We start from the raw sequence: 17,639 nt of genomic DNA on the forward strand, positions 1-17,639 counted from the left end.
GCCACACAAGAAACATCTCATGATGGGTAAATCCAGTGAGCTTTCTCAATACCATCACAACCTTATTGTTGTAAAACATACTGAAGGCATTGGCTACAGAAGAATTTCTGAACTACTGAATGTTTCAGTGAGTGTGTGTGTGTGTGTGTGTGTGTGTGTATATATATATATATATATATATATATATATATATATATATATACACAGCTCTGGCAAAAATTGAGAGACCACTGCATGGTTTTATAAAAATCCGCCTCTTTACATGTCTGACAGCTATTCGCGATTCACAAGGGTCTTCATTTTTTCAGTCCATTGGCTTGCACTAGAAAAAAATGATGAACTCAGAGTTGTGCTCATTCACACTTCAGTTTTTTTTCCTACATGTGCTTTCTGAATTTTTTATAGATAGCACTCTTACCTATGATAGTCTATGGGATCGGCCATATTTCCGATTTTTTTTTTTTTCCCCTCAAACCCAGTGATCCACACAAAGGCACAAAGACTTGTTTGATCATTCGCACCAATGCAAGTCTATGGATCCGTGAAAAAATCGGACGACACTCAGATGCCCACTTCTGAAGAAGCTGACATCAGGTTTTTTTTCTTTATCCGAGTAAAAAATGATGAAATTCTGAGCGCTGATGTAAAAACTGACATTGACCAAACTCTGATGACACTAACCGGTAACAGTGGTGAACATCTTAACCATTTTTTGCCACACGAGAAAAATCACTGACGTGTGAATGAGTCCTTTTTCTCCCATCACAGGTCCAAAAGTGCCTTCCTGACGCTGCCCCGTATATCTGTTGAAAGGAGGCAGCGGTAAAATCACGATTACAGCACACGCGACCACTGCAGCTAATCTCGGCCTGTGACATCGACATATGCGTCACTGCTGAGCCCAGTGATTGACTGGAGTGGACACGTGGTGATCAACAGACTGTTGTGTATGTTACCTCATGAGGCCTCCAACAAAGAGTCAAACACATCCTTACTTTTAGACGTTGCTTAGTTTGTACTTTGTTTTCCTAACAGAATCATTAAAATATATTCTGATTTTTCTAAAAGACAGCTTATTCTACAGGAAAATTGGCTGAATGGGCGGCAAGCCGGCAGCTAGATGTTCAGTGCTGACAAATGGAAGGTGATAGTTTTTTGCACAGCATTTACAGTGCACAAAAAATGAACCTTTAACTTGATTTTAGAACATTTCTGGTTGCCTTGGCCTTCTATAGCATGTATTATCAATTCCTGCAATTCTCACACCGGCCACTGAGGCTTTTTTAATACTTAAACTTCCTGTTGCTTCAGGAAACAACACACGTACATTAGCAGCATTGAGCAAACCCTGACCCTATTGTTTGTATTAAGCATCTAATAATCATGTGCAAAAATCGTAGTGAAAGGCGGGGAGCAGGGTCAGCTGTGACTTCATCTATTGTGGTTTGTTGATCGTCTGTTTTCAGCCATTGTAATCCTGCCATCGATTTAGCGCTACCATATAGAGGGTGGGACACAGACAGAAGAGCGGCCCTGCGCAAGAACAATATATGGCCACTTTGCAGTCCAGTAGCGCATCATAAATCTCGATTCCTCTTGCTTTGAAAGTGGATGTTGCCCCATTTCCTCTTGAGCCCCTGTTCGGTTGCTCCAGTGTCCCCATTACCATTTACAAATGCCCTTCAAATTAGAAGCATTCTTATATTTGACACATAATATTAACCAAATTTAATCCATTCACATCTTACAATTGGGTATTTTCTCGACTAGCTATCGCGGAATTTTAACTTTAAGCCTTTAACTATAAGGATTGCTACCAAATTTTGGAAGTGTCTGTTGGAATTTTTGCCCATACAGCCAAGAGAAAAATGAAGATTTCTCTTTACTGGAACTAAAGGGCCTAAATCAATTCCTGAAAAAAATTGTTCCCTTCTCCAAAAACTGTACAGATAACACAATGCAGTCAGATGGGAAAGGTTCTCCTGGAAATTGCTAAAAACCCAGACTTTGCACATATTATCCATATTATCCAACTAGCATCTAATCCCATTTTACCCCCTTACATTGGCTTTGTTTCTCCGTTTCTCTTGCAGAATTTAAGCGTTAAGCCTTCCGTCTCCAAGACCAAAGCATTTATGAATTTACTTAAAAGGGCTTGTCCATGATTTTTTTTTAAAAATTGTCTGCCTTTGAAAAACAGCTTAAAAGCATCAAACTTGTCCACAAGTTGTGAGTGGAAATGTGGTCTATATTTCTGGAGCAACCCCATCATCTTAAAGTAGGCCGAACACATAAGAACAATGTTGGCTGTCACGTTCCGTAGACTGGTCAACGCTCCTCTCCCTCAACAGATAATATTGGAAGAAAGAAGGTCAGACATATTGAATTTCAGCATGTCCAATCCTTTATTCTTAGGCAAGGCAATAATGACCGTATTCTTTTTCTGTACCAGTTATGACTAGTGTTGAGCGATACCGTTCGATACCCAAAAATATCGTATCAGATGGTATCGCCCGATACGAAAAAAATATCGGGTATCGCCGATTCCGATACCGGAAGTCCCATTCAAGTCAATGGGACTTCCGGTATCGGAATTTAAAAAAGCCCTTTATTTCCTTGTTGGCTAATTCTACATAATTGAAAACAAATAAGAATCATGTAGAATGTATTGTGGGAGGTGGAGGAGACATTAAAGGCATAGTGGTTTATTCAAATCACATGGCATAGCATTAATTCCAATTTTTTTTTTTCAAGACGTTCGGAGTTAAAAAGATATTGACTATGTTAACCTTTTTTATATTTTGTCAGATATGTATGTTTCACAACTTTCATGCTCTTCACCTTCTTTTGTACTTTTCCCACACTTTCTCCTTCATGATCCGCAGCAGTAGCATTTTTTTCATCAACTTTTTCTTCACCTTATTCATCTTCTTCTTCTTCATCTTCTTCCCATTAATTTTTTTTTCCATTCTTCATATTCTTCTTATTCAGCTATTAGGCTAGTTTCACACTAGCATTTATGAGCGCAGCGACGGCCTGCGCACGGCCGCCGCTAAGCCCCACCCCTGCCGCGCCCCCGCCAGTAGCTCCGCCCACCGGCGCATGACGCTGCATGCGCCCTGCGTCCCCTATCTTTATCACAGGGGGCGCAGGCCGTGCGCAGTATGCGTTTGGCGGCGCATGCGCCTTTTTGACGGTGCGCCGACGCAACCAAACTGCAGCAGGTTGCGTTTGGCGCAGGTCGGCGCACCGTCAAAAGGACGCATGCGCCGCCAAATGCATACTGCGCACGGCCTGCGCCTCCTGTGATAAAGATAGGGGACGCAGGGCGCATGCAGCGTCATGCGCCGGTGGGCGGAGCTGCCGGCGGGGCGCGGCAGGGGGCAGGGCTTAGCGGCGGCCGTGCGCAGACCGTCGCTGAGCTCATAAACGCTAGTGTGAAACTAGCCTTATTAATTTTCATATGCTATTTCTTCATCTTCTTCCTATTCTTCTTTGTCTTCATTTTCTTATGGTGACAGGCATTCCTGTAGTACTTATCTATAAAAGTTATAAGATTACACCTTACGTTCTGCCTGTCACTAAAGATTTACAACAGGATTTGTCCGCGTTCAGTTTGGCCTGCAGCAGCAGGCATTTTCCAGGGGCACCACGAGGAGCAATGGACTCACCCCCATTTACTGCTTAGTCTTCTTCTGCTTATAATTTTGATTTCTTCTATGCTGATTTTAAGTCTTATGCTTAATGTTTTTCTGCTTTCTGTTCTTGTGCTTTTGCTTCTTCTGCTTCTTGTTCTTCTGTCTTTTGTTCTGTATCTTGGTGGTTGTCTTCATGTTCTTTGTCCTCTTGGTCTTATTATTTAGGGTCATATTTCTGGTCTTCTTTGGTGTGGTCTTCAGGGTCGTCGTCAACAGGGTCGTCGTCATGGAGATCAATAAGGATTACCAAAGACAATTTCAAAAAGCTTGATCTTGGAAATGTAGCAGAAGGTACAAGAAGGCTGAGAAACTGGCGAGAACCAGCAGACAGTGCTGGCACCCAGATGGGTAGCAGAAGGAACAACGGCCAATGGCACTACCGAGGACCAACTGACGGTGCTGGACCACGGTTACTAAGCAGAAGGTACCTGTGCTAAAAAGCACTACCAAGGACCAGCTGACGGTGCTGGACCTTGGATACCGAGATGGAGGCACCTAGGCCAAAGGCTCTAGCGAGAACCAGCAGACAGTGCTGGCACCCGGATGGGTAGCAGAAGGAACAAGAGCCAATGGCACTACCGAGGACCAACTGACGGTGCTGGACCACGGTTACTAAGCAGAAAGTACCTGTGCTAAAAAGCACTACCAAGGACCAGCTGACAGTGCTGGACCTCGAATACCGAGATGGAGGCACCTAGGCCAAAGGCTGTGGCGAGAACCAGCAGACAGTGCTGGCACCCGGATGGGTAGCAGAAGGAACAAGAGCCAATGGCACTACCGAGGACCAACTGACGGTGCTGGACCACGGTACCTGTACTAAAAAACACTACCAAGGACCAGCTGACGGTGCTGGACCTCGGATACCGAGATGGAGGCACCTAGGCCAAAGGCTGTGGCGAGAACCAGCAGACAGTGCTGGCACCCGGATGGGTAGCAGAAGGAACAAGAGCCAATGGCACTACCGAGGACCAACTGACGGTGCTGGACCACGGTTACTAAGCAGAAGGTACCTGCGCTAAAAAGCACTACCAAGGACCAGCTGACGGTGCTGGACCTCGGATACCGAGATGGAGGCACCTAGGCCAAAGGCTCTGGCGAGAACCAGCAGACAGTGCTGGAACCCGGGTGGGTAGCAGAAGGTACCCATTCAAAGCAAAGTAGCCAGGCCGCAAGCCGGCCGCAGTTACCGAAACCCACAGTCCTACAGGGGGTCCATGTCCCATTGGCACTACGGATCCAGCCTTCAGTGCCAGTTCCCGCAGCCCACATAGGAGTCACCTAAACTGCAGGCACCGTAGAGTCGGCTAACCCGGCCGCATGACGACATGACAACGGATTGGTGGCATAGTGACCTTGACACTACCCGGAAACAGCAGGCGTGCTGAAAACAGGCTGGGCAACAGGGAGTACCCGTGCCAAAGACACTGCCGAGAACCAGCTGACGGTGCTGGAGCCCTGATGGGTAGCAAAAGCTACAAGAGCCAATGGCACTACTGAGGAACAGCTGACGGTGCTGGACCACGGTTACTAGGCAGGAGGTACCTGTGCTAAAAAGCACTACCAAGGACCAGCTGACGTTGCTGGACTTGGGATACCGAGATGGAGGCACCTAGGCCAAAGGCTCTGGCGAGAACCAGCAGACAGTGCTGGAACCCGGGTGGGTAGCAGAAGGTACCCATTCAAAGCAAAGTAGCCAGGCCGCAAGCCGGCCGCAGTTACCGAAACCCACAGTCCTACAGGGGGTCCATGTCCCATTGGCACTACAGATCCAGCCTTCAGTGCCAGTTCCCGCAGCCCACATAGGAGTCACCTAAACTGCAGGCACCGTAGAGTCGGCTAACCCGGCCGCAAGACGACAGGACAACGGATTGGTGGCATAGTGACCTTGACACTACCCGGAAACAGCTGGCGTGCTGGAACCAGGCTGGGCAACAGGGAGTACCCATGCCAAAGACACTGCCGAGCACCAACTGGCGTTGTTGGAGCCCAGGGACAATCAGGGTGCAGGCCGAGGCCTACTTGTTGCCAGTTTTTGATTGTTTGTAGGCTACAACAGACTGTCAACGTGCTCCAATTAGGCATCTGTCTCCACTCTGTTTCCAGGATTTCACATGACCACCAACACCGCCAGTTTATGCGTACAGCAGCCGTCTACCCAATCCACACGTGTTCCTGGGTTACTGGGGTTCTGTAATGTCGGCAGAGCCCCTGATGTGTGTCTGCCACTGTCTCCTGCTCTGTCCACATTTCCACCGCTTGCAGTGGGAAGGTGGACAGCGCAGGAGACAGTGGCGAACACACATTGGGGGATCTGCTGACGTTACAGAACCCCAGGAACACGTGTGGAATGCGTGGACGGCAACTGTGAGCAGGAACTGGCGGTGTTGGAGGTCAGGGGAAATACTAGAGACAGAGTGGAGACAGAGGCCAAACCAGAGAATGTTTAAATCTGAAATAGTTACAATTTGGAGGCAGCAGCAGTTTGCCCTCCACACAGCAGGGGATCAGCTGACGTTACTGACCCCCACTTTCACATGAAAAAGTGTTTTTTTCTGTGTGGACAGCACTTCCGAGCACCAACTAGCGTTGTTGGAGCCCAGGGACAATCGGTGCAGGCCGAGGCCTACTAGGAGCCAGGTGTAAAGCTGAGGTATTTTGACTTTGGAGAGATCAGGACACTTTGCCCTCCACACAGCAGGGGATCAGCTGACGTTACTGACCCCCACTTTCACATGAACAAGTGTTTTTTTCTGTGTGGACAGCACTTCCGAGCACCAACTAGCGTTGCTGGAGCCCAGGGACAATCAGGGTGCAGGCCGAGGCCTACTAGGAGCCAGGTGTAAAGCTGAGGTATTTTGACTTTGGAGAGAGCAGGACACTTTGCCCTCCACACAGCAGGGGATCAGCTGACGTTACCGAACCCCACTTACACATGAGCGAGTGTTTTGTCTGTGCGGACAGCACTTCTGAGCACCAACTGGCGGTGTCGGAGCCCAGGGAAAATCAGGTAGTAGGCCGAGGCCTACTTGGAGCCAGGTGTAAATCTGAGGTTGTTTGACTGTGGAGGGAGCAGGACACTTTGCCATACACACAACAGGGGATCAGCTGACGTTACCGAACCCCACTTACACATGAGCGAGTGTTTTGTCTGTGTGGACAGCACTTCTGAGCAACAACGGGCGTTGCTGTAGCCCAGGAAATAAAGTTCAGGTCATAGAAACATGAACACAACAGGAGACCTGGATCCTGTTGCCAGCCAATTATTTATTCTGGAAGAGGACTGGCAAATTCAGGTGAGATCCAGGCCTTGTTCATTTTCAGAAAAGTAAGCCGGTCAACATTATCGGTCGATAGTCGCGTGCGACGGTCTGTTACCACACCACCTGCAGCACTAAAGACACGTTCCGATAATACACTGGCAGCAGGGCAAGCCAGCACCTCCAATGCATACTGGCTAAGCTCTGGCCATGTATCCAGCTTAGAGACCCAATACTTGAACGGGGAAGAGCCGTCTGGGAGAACACTAACAGGGCAAGACAAGTAGTCTGTCACCATCTGACGGAAACGTTGCCTCCTCCTGACTGGAGCCGTCTGTGATGGTGTAGCCGTTTGTGGCGATCCCACAAAACTTTTCCACATTCGGGCCATACTGGCCTTGCCTTGTCCTGCGGCACTGCCTCTGCTACCTCTTTGTGCAGAGCTTCCTCCACTGCCTCTACCCACATGGCTGCTTTGAAAAGCACTACCAGCAACACTTGCGGGGGGAATGGAGAACATGATGGCCTGCACAAGTGTTTCTTGGTACTCCCGCATTTTTCGCTCCCGGTTCAACTGTGGTTTGAGGCTTTGTAAGTTGTCCCGGTAGCGAGGATCTAGGAGGGTGTACACCCAATAATCAGCCGTGTGGAGAATGTTGGCGATGCGGCGGTCATTTAACAAGCACTGCAGCATGAAATCAACCATGTGCTGCAGACTGCCAACTGGACCGGAAACGCTGTCCCCAGCTTGAGGCAGCATCTCTGCCTGCTCAGCATCACCCCACCCTCGCTGTACACACTGACTACTAGAGCCTTGTGTACCTCCCTCCTCTGGAGAGATGTGTTCCTCCTCCTCCATTGACTCCTCGTCATCCTCCTCACTAAGTGTCCCCTGCCTGGGCCTTTGTGTGGAAGCACGTTGCGCAGACTTGCCAGAAGCAGATGGCATTTCTGACTGCTCATCCTCGACCTCTTCAAAAACCTCCTCACTTAGTGCTTGTAAGGTTTTTTGAAGCAGACAGATGAGGGGGACAGTCATGCTGATTAGTGCATCATCTGCACTGGCCATCCGCGTGGAGTCATCGAAGGCACGCAAAACTTGGCAGATGTCCCTCATAGTGGCCCACTCAGTGGTGGTGAAGTGTGTCCGGCGCACAGTGCGACTTGTTTGCGCCTGATGCAGCTGGTACTCCATTACTGCTGCCTGCTGCTCACACAACTGCTCCAACATATGTAACGTTGAATTCCACCTGGTGGGGAGGTCACATATGATGCGATGTTCTGGCAGGCGGAATCGGCGTTGCAGAGATTCAATGCGCGATCTTGCCCTGCTGGAACGCCGCAAGTGAGCACACTCTAGGCGAACCTTGTGCAGCAGTGCATCAAGATCCGGATAGTCCCTCAGAAAGCTCTACACGACCAAATTGAGCACGTGTGCCAGACATGGTATGTGAGTGAGGTTGCCTAGGCCCAGAGCTGCCACTAGATTTCGGCCATTGTCACTCACTACCAAACCTGGCTGGAGATTCGCTGGCACAAACCACACATCGCTCTCCTGCTTGATGGCATTCCAGAGCTCCTGTGCTGTGTGGCTCCGATTCCCCAAAGAAATTAATTTAAGGACGGCCTGTTGACGTTTGGCCACACCTGTGCTCATATCTGGCCTAACAGGCTCACGCAGTGCTGATTCCGAGGAACTAGAGTAGGAGGAGGACTCAATATGTACAGACTGCATTCCTGCAATCCTTGGAGTTGGCAGAATACGTACAGAGCCACTCTCCAGATCTGTACCCGGCTCCACAACATTGACCCAATGGGCAGTGAGGGAAAGGTATCGTCCCTGTCCATGGCTACTGGTCCACGCATCGGTGGTCAGGTGGACCTTGCTACTGATGGCGTTTAGTAGCGCATTTTTAATTTTTCCCTCCACATGCTTTTGCAGGGCAGGGACAGCTTGCCTGCTGAAATAAAAGCGGCTGGGCACATTGAATTGTGGAGCTGCCAATGACATAAAGTTCCGGAAGGTGTCAGTCTCCACCAGCCTGAATGACAGCATCTCAAGGGCCAGTAGTTTGGCAATGCCGGCATTCAGAGCCAGTGCTCGGGGATGGTTTGCCGAGTATGGCCGCTTTTTCTCCCATGCCTGTGCTACCGATTGCTGGTGAGTGGCCTGGGAGTGTGCTGATGACTGCGAACATGGTTCAGTGGGTGGAATTTCACTGGGTCTCTGGACAACAGTGGCAGTGGTTCTTCCATGACGTTCCAGTGAGGAATCCGAACCAGCTGTGTGTGAGCTGGAGGAAGAGGCCCCAACACGAGCTGAAGAGGTGGTAGGTGCTGCTGAAGGTTGGCCTACATCTTCAGTGTGTCTGTGTAACTCCACCTCGTGCTTGGTACGCACATGTTTCCACATATTTGTGGTATTGAGGTTGCTCACATTTTTCCCTCATTTCACTTTCTGATGACACAGCTTGCATTTGACAAAGCAAATGTCATCTGCAACTGTGTCAAAAAAAGACCACGCACTGCAAGTCCTGGGAGCGCCCGTTTTGTGTTTTGGAAGAGGATTGCTCCTCACGGGTGCCAAAGTGGAGGCTACAGGCAACCAAGTCTGCCCCCGCCCTCTCCCTCCTCTTTTGGCCGTTCGGGGAATCTCTTCCTCAGAGCTGCTCCCACCACCTTCCTGTGGCTGACGCCATGATGGGTCAAGGACCTCATCATCTCCACTCCCCTCTTCAAGCACCGGCTGGTCCTGGGTTGTCTCGCCAGCACCGTACGCACCAGAAATTGGCAACTGAGTCTCATCATCATCAGATGAGCACTGAGGTGTGCTGACAATAGGCACTGGCCCACCCGCCTCTTCAGATTCAGAGGGACAAAGCAGTTGCGCATCACTGCATACTTCCTCTTCTTCACGCTCTAGAATGCTGCTTGGCTGGCCACCTCTTTCCAAGCCAACAGATTCTGAGAACAGAAGTAAAGATTGAGATGGCTCCTGTCCAGGGCTCTCAGACTGCCTGGGCAATTTGGCAGGTGGTGAAGAGACAGATGGTTGCTCTTCAGTGCTCTGGCCTTGGGAGGATGCGGAAGTCATTGAAGTGGATGCGTTAGCTGCCATCCATCCGACAACGGCTTCAATTTGTTCGTCACGCAGCAGTGGGGTACGGCGAGGTCCTACAAAGCTGCGCATGAAGGACTGTTGCCTGGTAAAAGTGGGGGATGCCAGGTCACTGGTGGCCGCAGCAGACACCGAATCCCCACGTCCTCTCCCTGCTGAATCCCCCCGTCCTCTCCCTGCTGAAACTCCACGACCACGTGCCTTACTCCCTGCCTTCTTCATCTTGGTAGACTGATAAAGATAGGCAGAAAAGTAAAAAAGGGGTGGCTTAGTGTTCTTATTCCTGAACACCTGCTAACCAGTATAAGAAACACTAATTTGGCTAAGAGTGTGTTTACTACACTTTAATATGATCTAATGTGGCCTAGACAACTGTAAAGTGGAGTGTTTGGTGAACTTTATTTCCTTTTTTTTTGGGGGGGGGGGAAGAAAAGGATGTGACCAAAGTTTGAAAGCTATAGTATCACAAACTTTTTGGAGCGATTACAATGCAGGAAGCTAACCTACAATGCAATTGATGAGGCTCCAAAAAATAGGATGATACTAGTCTGGCTGGCCCTGAAGGGCACAAGCCAGCAATAAGGCTCCTCTATCTAATCCTATATAGTGTTTGCAACCAACCAATGACAATGGATGCGGTTGGAAGCACACTAATATAGGAGCAAAAATCTGGCTAAATTAGCTGCAAAGAAAGGACTATGTATGAGGCAGTGACGCACGCTGAGCGGACTACAGCTAGCGGTGGCTGTAGAACACACTGCAACGTGAGCTGCACTCACACACAGAGAGACCTATCAGACAGCCAAAAACAGTGCAGAGAAATGGGCTATAGCACTGAAAGGCTGCTGAAAGGCTCCGCTGTCCACTCCTTTAGTGTTTGCAACCAACGTATATGGATACGTATGGAAGCACACTATAGAGGAGAAAAAAAAAGCAGCAATAAAAGAAAAATGTGTATGAGGCAGAGACACACGCTGGGCGGCCTACAAGCAGACGTGCCTGCAGGACACACTACACAGCGTGGGTCTGCACTCACACAGCCCTTGCAGACAGCTTTTAAAACAGCGCTGCTGGGCTACAAAAATGCTACAGTGGTGGATTATGTAGCCTGGGTAGAGCAATAGATATTTTTGATGATCGCTATTTCTAACTGTCCCTCACAGTCTTCAACAGCAGCCTGTCCCTAACTGAATTCACAGCAGAGTGACCAGAAATGGCGGCTGCAGCGGTTTTTATAGTGCATCATGACATCATTTCAGCAGCCAATCACAGCCATGCCGGTAGTTAACATGCCTACATGCCTAACAGGATGTGCCCACACTTCTGAGGATCCCCATTGGCTGAATCAAATCGAGCGGGCTCCTAGCATTACGTGAACTTCCGATTCCGGTATTCGATATGAAAAAAGTATCGGAACTAAGTATCGGAATTCCGATACAGCGAATATCGGCCGATACCCGATACTTGCGGTATCGGAATGCTCAACACTAGTTATGACTATGGACTATGTTGATATCGTAGGATGACGGGTGGGATAGTGGATGCTAAAACAAATCACGGAAGAAGCAGTGGAAAGTTAGCTATGTACAGGTTCTAAACATTTCTAGAATTCAACCTTTTCTTACTTTTGACTCTGCAAAAACTCTTACTGTTTCTCTTATTCATTCTCGTCTCGACTATTGTAACTCCCTTCTAATCGGTCTCCCTCTTACCAAACTCTCCCCTCTCCAATCTGCCTTGAATGCTGCAGCCAGGATCATATTCCTCAGCAATCGTTACACCGATGCCTCTACCTTGTGCCAGTCATTACACTGGCTACCCATCCACTCCAGAATTCAGTATAAACTTATTACCCTCACCCACAAAGCTCTCCATGGCTCAGCACCACCCTACATCTCCTCCCTTGTTTCAGTATACTACCCTACCCGCGCCCTCCGTTCTGCTGATGACCTGAGGTTAGCATCCTCAATAATCAGAACCTCCCACTCCCGTCTCCAAGACTTTGGAATGCACTTCCCTGGTCAATAAGATTAGTCCCCAGTCCCCACAATTTTAAGCGTGCCCTGAAAACGCATTTATTCAGACTGGCCTATCACCTCAACACATTAAAGGGGTTGTCCGGGCTTTTCACATAATCTTAGTACATATCTGGGCTGCAGAATTATGACAATAAGTAATTTACTTTCTGTCAATAGTTTGCACGGTTTTCTAGATATTCTGAACAGAACGTCCAGGGGGGGTGGTATGGCATTGAAATGAGAACTAGTCATAACCTCCTACTCTACTCCTAACATGCCCTCTATAGCAACAACCCCACCCTCCATAGCTACAGGCCCTCCCCGTCCACATGAAGCAGCCCTCATCATAACGAATTCTTCCCCTCCAGCAGCCTCAGTGCAGAGAGCAGAGAGCTGCTCCTCCCCCATACACATGCTGAACAGTTATCTATGGAAAGTGAATCTAGTGAGGAAGGAAAATCGTCCTGTATTCTGGGCCACTCCATAATTACAATACATAACTCATTATCAGTAATTCCTTCCCTCACTGTCCCAGGCTGCTGGCAGCAGTGAGAACAGACTGTGTGATGGCCAGTGATGGGGGTCTGCAGCTTCTAATCTGCACAGGGGATGGCAGTAACTGATGTAATCTGTTCTGTGACAAAGCCTCTGCGGTGTGAATGAGACAGCTCTGTGTCACTGATGTCTTCACACAGCAGATTTTCCCTCCTCACTACTTTTACTTTCCATAGATAACTGTTCAGCGTGTGTCTGGGGGAGGAGCAGCTGCTCTCTGCACTGAAGCTGCTAGAGGGGGAGGATTTGTTACTGTGTGATGAGGGCTTCTTCATGTGGACGGGGAGGGCCTGTAGCTATAGAGGGTGGGGTTGTTGCTATAGAGGGCATTTTTGGAGTAGAGTAGGAGGTTACAACTAGTTCTCATTTCAATGCCATAACACCCCCCCCTTGGACGTTCTGTTCAGAATATCTAGAAAACCGTGCAAACTAGTGACAGAAAGTAATTTACTTATTGTCATAATTCTGAAGCCCAGATATGTACTGAGATTATGTGAAAAGCCCGGACAACCCCTTTAACCTAATCTATCCCTGTGTGGCACAGCCAAAAGTTTTACCATAACCAGTTTCCCCGCATCGTGTTCCCACATGCTTTATGCCTCCATTAGCCCTCTGTGTCTGTACTGTTACAGACTTAACATTATGGCTGGTCCATACAATCAGGGCAACTGTTACCACCCACCTTTCGTGTCTCCCCTCTTTCCTCATAGACTGTAAGCTTGCGAGCAGGGCCCTCATTCCTCTTGGTATCTGTTATGATCTATGTGATTATTGTTATGCTGTAATGTCTCTTGTCTGTACAAATCCCCTCTGAAATGTAAAGTGCTGCGGAATATGTCGGCGCTATAGAAATAAAATTTATTATTATAGGTTCCTATATAGTTTCTCTAAAAAAAAAATATTTTTGGGAGCAATCAAAAATTCCTGCAGTAAAGAAAATAAATTGTCGTGATCCCACAGACCGTGTTTTTCTTTTTTACCTTTTAAATCTGATTTTTATCATGACTTACCTCTGCCTTTAATAACACACTCGATTCCTCAGGTGTCATTTTAAAGCATAAAATCCGCTTCCCTTGTGTAGTACAGCGTGACTCAATTACAGGGGGTTTGTGTATATGTGTGTGTATGTATGTATGTATACACTGTATATTTAGTGAGTGATGAACAAGATACCAATTAAAATATAAAATATTCACAATGCCTAAGCTCCTTATTCACTTTCTGCTTTTTCTCCGTGAGCTATGCTCGCCATGGTGTTAAAGGTTAAAACCTTTCCACTTCACAAAGCCCAATAAAGAACAGAGCGTAAAACATAAATTGCTGTAATATTAATTCTTCATAGTCCAATGATTTTTTGCTCGAAGAAATCAGAAAATATTCTGTGTAATATCGAGGTGTAATAGTCAAGTTATTTGTCTATTTTAACTCCACAAGGAGAGCAGACGTGGTGCAAGATGGTCAAGAAATGGGCTGGGATCAAGGGCTGGGATTTTTCTAGCGGAAAATAAATTTGTGGACTCTCTTATTGTAGGAAGTTGCTCATTCTACTCATTTCTTTCCTTGAAGTTATGCCGGAAGAGTCCTAGATGCACTCTATGATCCGAGGTATTGAGAGATCTTCGCTTATAACCTCTAATTCTAAATCCATAGACCTTAATATGGAGTCGTCCGCCTTGGCAGATATAACGGTTCCCGCTCTTCTGGGAAGGATTACTACAATATTTTGGAGGTGTCTGTGGGAATTTTTGGATCTTCATCCAAGAGAAGAATTAAGATTTCAATAAACTGGACCTAAAGGGCCTAAACCAATCCCTCAAAAAAAGTCCCATAGTTTTATCCTCTCTCCAGAACCTGTGCAGCGGGCACAATGCAGTTAGGGTGTAACGTTCTCTTTTAATTCACCAAACCCAGACCTGTCCCATCAGATGCCAGATAGAGAAGTGTGATCCGTCACTGCACAGAACACGTTTCCTCCAGAGTCCAGTGGTGACAGCTTTACACCACTCCATCTGACGCTCGTGATTGTGCTTGGTGATGTAAGGCTGCATGCAGCTGCTCAGCCATGAAGCTCGTGGTGTGGGTGCAGTGTTTGTGCTGGTATTAATACCAGAGGAGGTCTGGACTCTGCATTTATGGTGTTAGCAGAGCATTGGTGACTTTTCTGCCTTTTGCTCCTCAACACTCAGCCAGTCTGTAACATTGCGGGGTCTCCACTGTGTGTCTGAGTTGCTGTGATTCGTTCCATTTCTCAATAATATCACTTACAGATGATGGAGGAAGATTCAGGAAGAAGAAATATCATGAACGGACTTGTCACTCCGGAGGCTCCTATTACAGGACCGTGCTGGTATCACTGAGCTCTGCACCACCGGCCAGTCTGTCACATGTTAGTAAAGGCAGACCGCATGGAGGGTGGCCGGTTGTTAGATACCAGGGGCAATGAACCTGGATGTTATACACTAGGGGTGAGGGGCCAGATATTATACACCAGGGGGTGAGGGGACAGATGTTATACAATGGGGAGTGAGGGCCGGATGTTATATACCAGGGGCTATTGGTCGGATGTTCTACACCAGGAGTGAGTGCCCGGATGTCATACATCGGGGGCGAGGGAACGGATTTTTGGCAGTGAGACTGAATAAGAAACCTGAATTCAGTTATTAATATGTGTGACAATTCTTTTGTCCCTGTAGTGTATCTGTCACGGGTGTGTCAGGTGTGACAGTCATCTGTATCCAGCTGTCGAAGGTCTTTGCATTTAGCTCAAGCACCTTCTTGATTTTTGCATCTCTGTAATGGAGCGATACCCTTCTCCCGCCAGGGCCCATTAGTTACCTTCACCTTCTGCTGCTAATCACACACCTGTGCTGAAAGTTTAAGTACAGTACATTCAATTGCTGCAGCATGGTGCAGGTGTTAGCTCATACTTGTCTCAGTCTTGTTGGAAGTTCTAGCAGTCAGTGTCTTCCCTGATGACCCTAGGATAACTGATGTGACATCACGGTGGTCTTTTCAAGCTAAGTTTTTCCCCCATCCGTCTACCCTCTCTGTCTTTAGTTTTAGTGGAGACTGACTAGTGCTTCCCATACCCTCCCTTTGTAGGGCCTATTGCTAGGGTCAGGCAGGGTTTAGGTTCCTGCTTGTCGATAGGGGCAGAACCTATATAGGGACGTTTAGGGCAGACAGGGTGATTTTAGATCTACCTAGGGGGTCTCCATTCCCCTCTTCCCAAGTATTTCGGCTCCCCCTTCCCTCTTCTCATTGTTGTGCACTTATCCTTCACCCATCGTGACAGTATCTTTGGCAGGTTGCCTACACATTGACGCTCTCCGGTGTCTTCGATAAAAGCAAGGCACATGCTGGTGGTGCATATTGATGTATGCTACGTCACTTTTTGATCCCAGCTGGTAGAATAATGAGGATGGTCTCTGGAACTTAGCTATTATTGTCCATTTTTGTTTGAATTATTTTCTTTTACAAATGACGTTGGTTTCATATGAAATTAAATCTTAATAGATATAATATAAATAGGTTAAAGGAACAGTAAAAAAAAAAAAAAGACTTTAAAAGGCCCCAATTATTCACTGTGAAAAGTTCAGCATAAATATTACTGTAGTTATTAATGACCAGTTGCTATTAGTCTCATGAAATGATAATTTCAGGTTGTTCCCTTGTAAAGTTCAGAAATGTCAGAGGCTCGGCTAGATTGGACTGACAGGTATTCGCCCTAGTACCAGGTGTCAGAGGGGCGCCAGCGTTGCACTATACTCTGCTTACGGTATGTATTAGATTGAATCTTTGACCCAGGCAGTTAAAAAACGGACTCCAACCCTGGAAGTGCCCAAAGTACTTAAAAGGTTGTCCAGGACTTATATATTAAATTACCTTTCCATTGGATAGGTCATCAAAATCAGATCGGGGGAGCTCCGACACCGGAAACAAAGCCAGAACAGTACAGATTCATATTCTTTATAATTGCCTTTTTCCTATACTGCAACTCAGCTCCCATTCATTTTAGTAGGTGCAGTACTCAGGACAGAGTTAGGACCTCCATCGATCTTATATTATTAACTATCTTAGGGATAGGTCATGGACAGACTCTTTAAAACTCCTGCTAGCAATAGATTGAAGGTGGCCAAGTCCATCTATTTTAGTAGAAGTGGCTTGCCATCTCATGGGTACGATGGCCACTAGAGTCTCACCCGAAATATGTTTAAACACAAATGTTTCGAGTGAGCGACACATACCTGGGTATGGGAGAGTTATGACAGCTGGGTGACGGCTGAGCCATCGTTTGGCCAACTGCTGTCTAAGGTGGTCACCTTGAAGCTAATCCTTTGAACCCCAGCTTACTTATAGTTGAGTGCGCAAGTGTTCTCAATCGGCAAACGGGAGGAAGCCACTGCATTAAAAGCTCAATGATCGAACATTGAAGTTGAACATGCCAAACCCTGCTTTTAATCAGCATCATTGGTCGAGGAAATATCTTGAGTCCTCCAAACATAGCCACCCTGTTCTGACGACTCTCCTTCTATAAATATAGGCCCTATAATCTTTGGACAGGTTCCCTAAGGTCAGAGGATTTTAGGAGCTGTGCTGATTCGGTAACTGTGTGGTTTGGTGGTTCCCCTTTTTTCCTTGCAGCTCTCAGAACCTTTGGAAACATCTACTTTTAGTTTGGATATTCTTTCATCAGTTTCTTCCAGGCTTTCTCATTTTCCCCCCATATCGAAATCCACTGATAGGACGATTGGCTTCCTAAGAAATTCTCCTAAAATCTGTGAGTAGGAAGTTACCATAAACTTGTTGTGTTGATGGGTAAGTGGGTGGTGGGGCCATGTCAGCCATTTTCCTAGAAGAAACAAATAGAACTCTGTTCCTCTCGTAAATGTTGGGCTTCTTCCAAATTTTTGATCAAAGTGTAACAATTATGTAAGAATCTAGAGATGGACTAAACAACGGTAAAATTATTCTTTAAGAGTCGTTGTGCCAA

At 47.2% G+C, this 17,639-nt stretch overlaps 1 protein-coding gene across 5 annotated transcripts in view; it reads left to right on the forward strand.

The window, feature by feature from the left end:
• Window positions 1-17,639, forward strand: part of HHAT (hedgehog acyltransferase) — a 355,681-nt gene that overhangs the window by 207,666 nt on the left and 130,376 nt on the right. The window contains exon 12 of one of the 5 annotated variants that reach the window (XM_073553399.1): window positions 480-885. The exons of the other annotated variants lie outside the window; for them this stretch is intronic. Within the exon in view, the coding sequence (XP_073409500.1) occupies window positions 480-511 (32 nt within the window). The 3' untranslated portion in view covers window positions 512-885. Of the gene's footprint in view, window positions 1-479; window positions 886-17,639 lie in introns of those variants that run through there. 5 annotated transcript variants of the gene reach the window in all.

Source organism: Dendrobates tinctorius, unplaced genomic scaffold, assembly GCF_039654945.1.
Source record: "Dendrobates tinctorius isolate UK_male_01 unplaced genomic scaffold, ASM3965494v1 ptg000201l, whole genome shotgun sequence".
Lineage (NCBI taxonomy): Eukaryota > Metazoa > Chordata > Amphibia > Anura > Dendrobatidae > Dendrobates > Dendrobates tinctorius.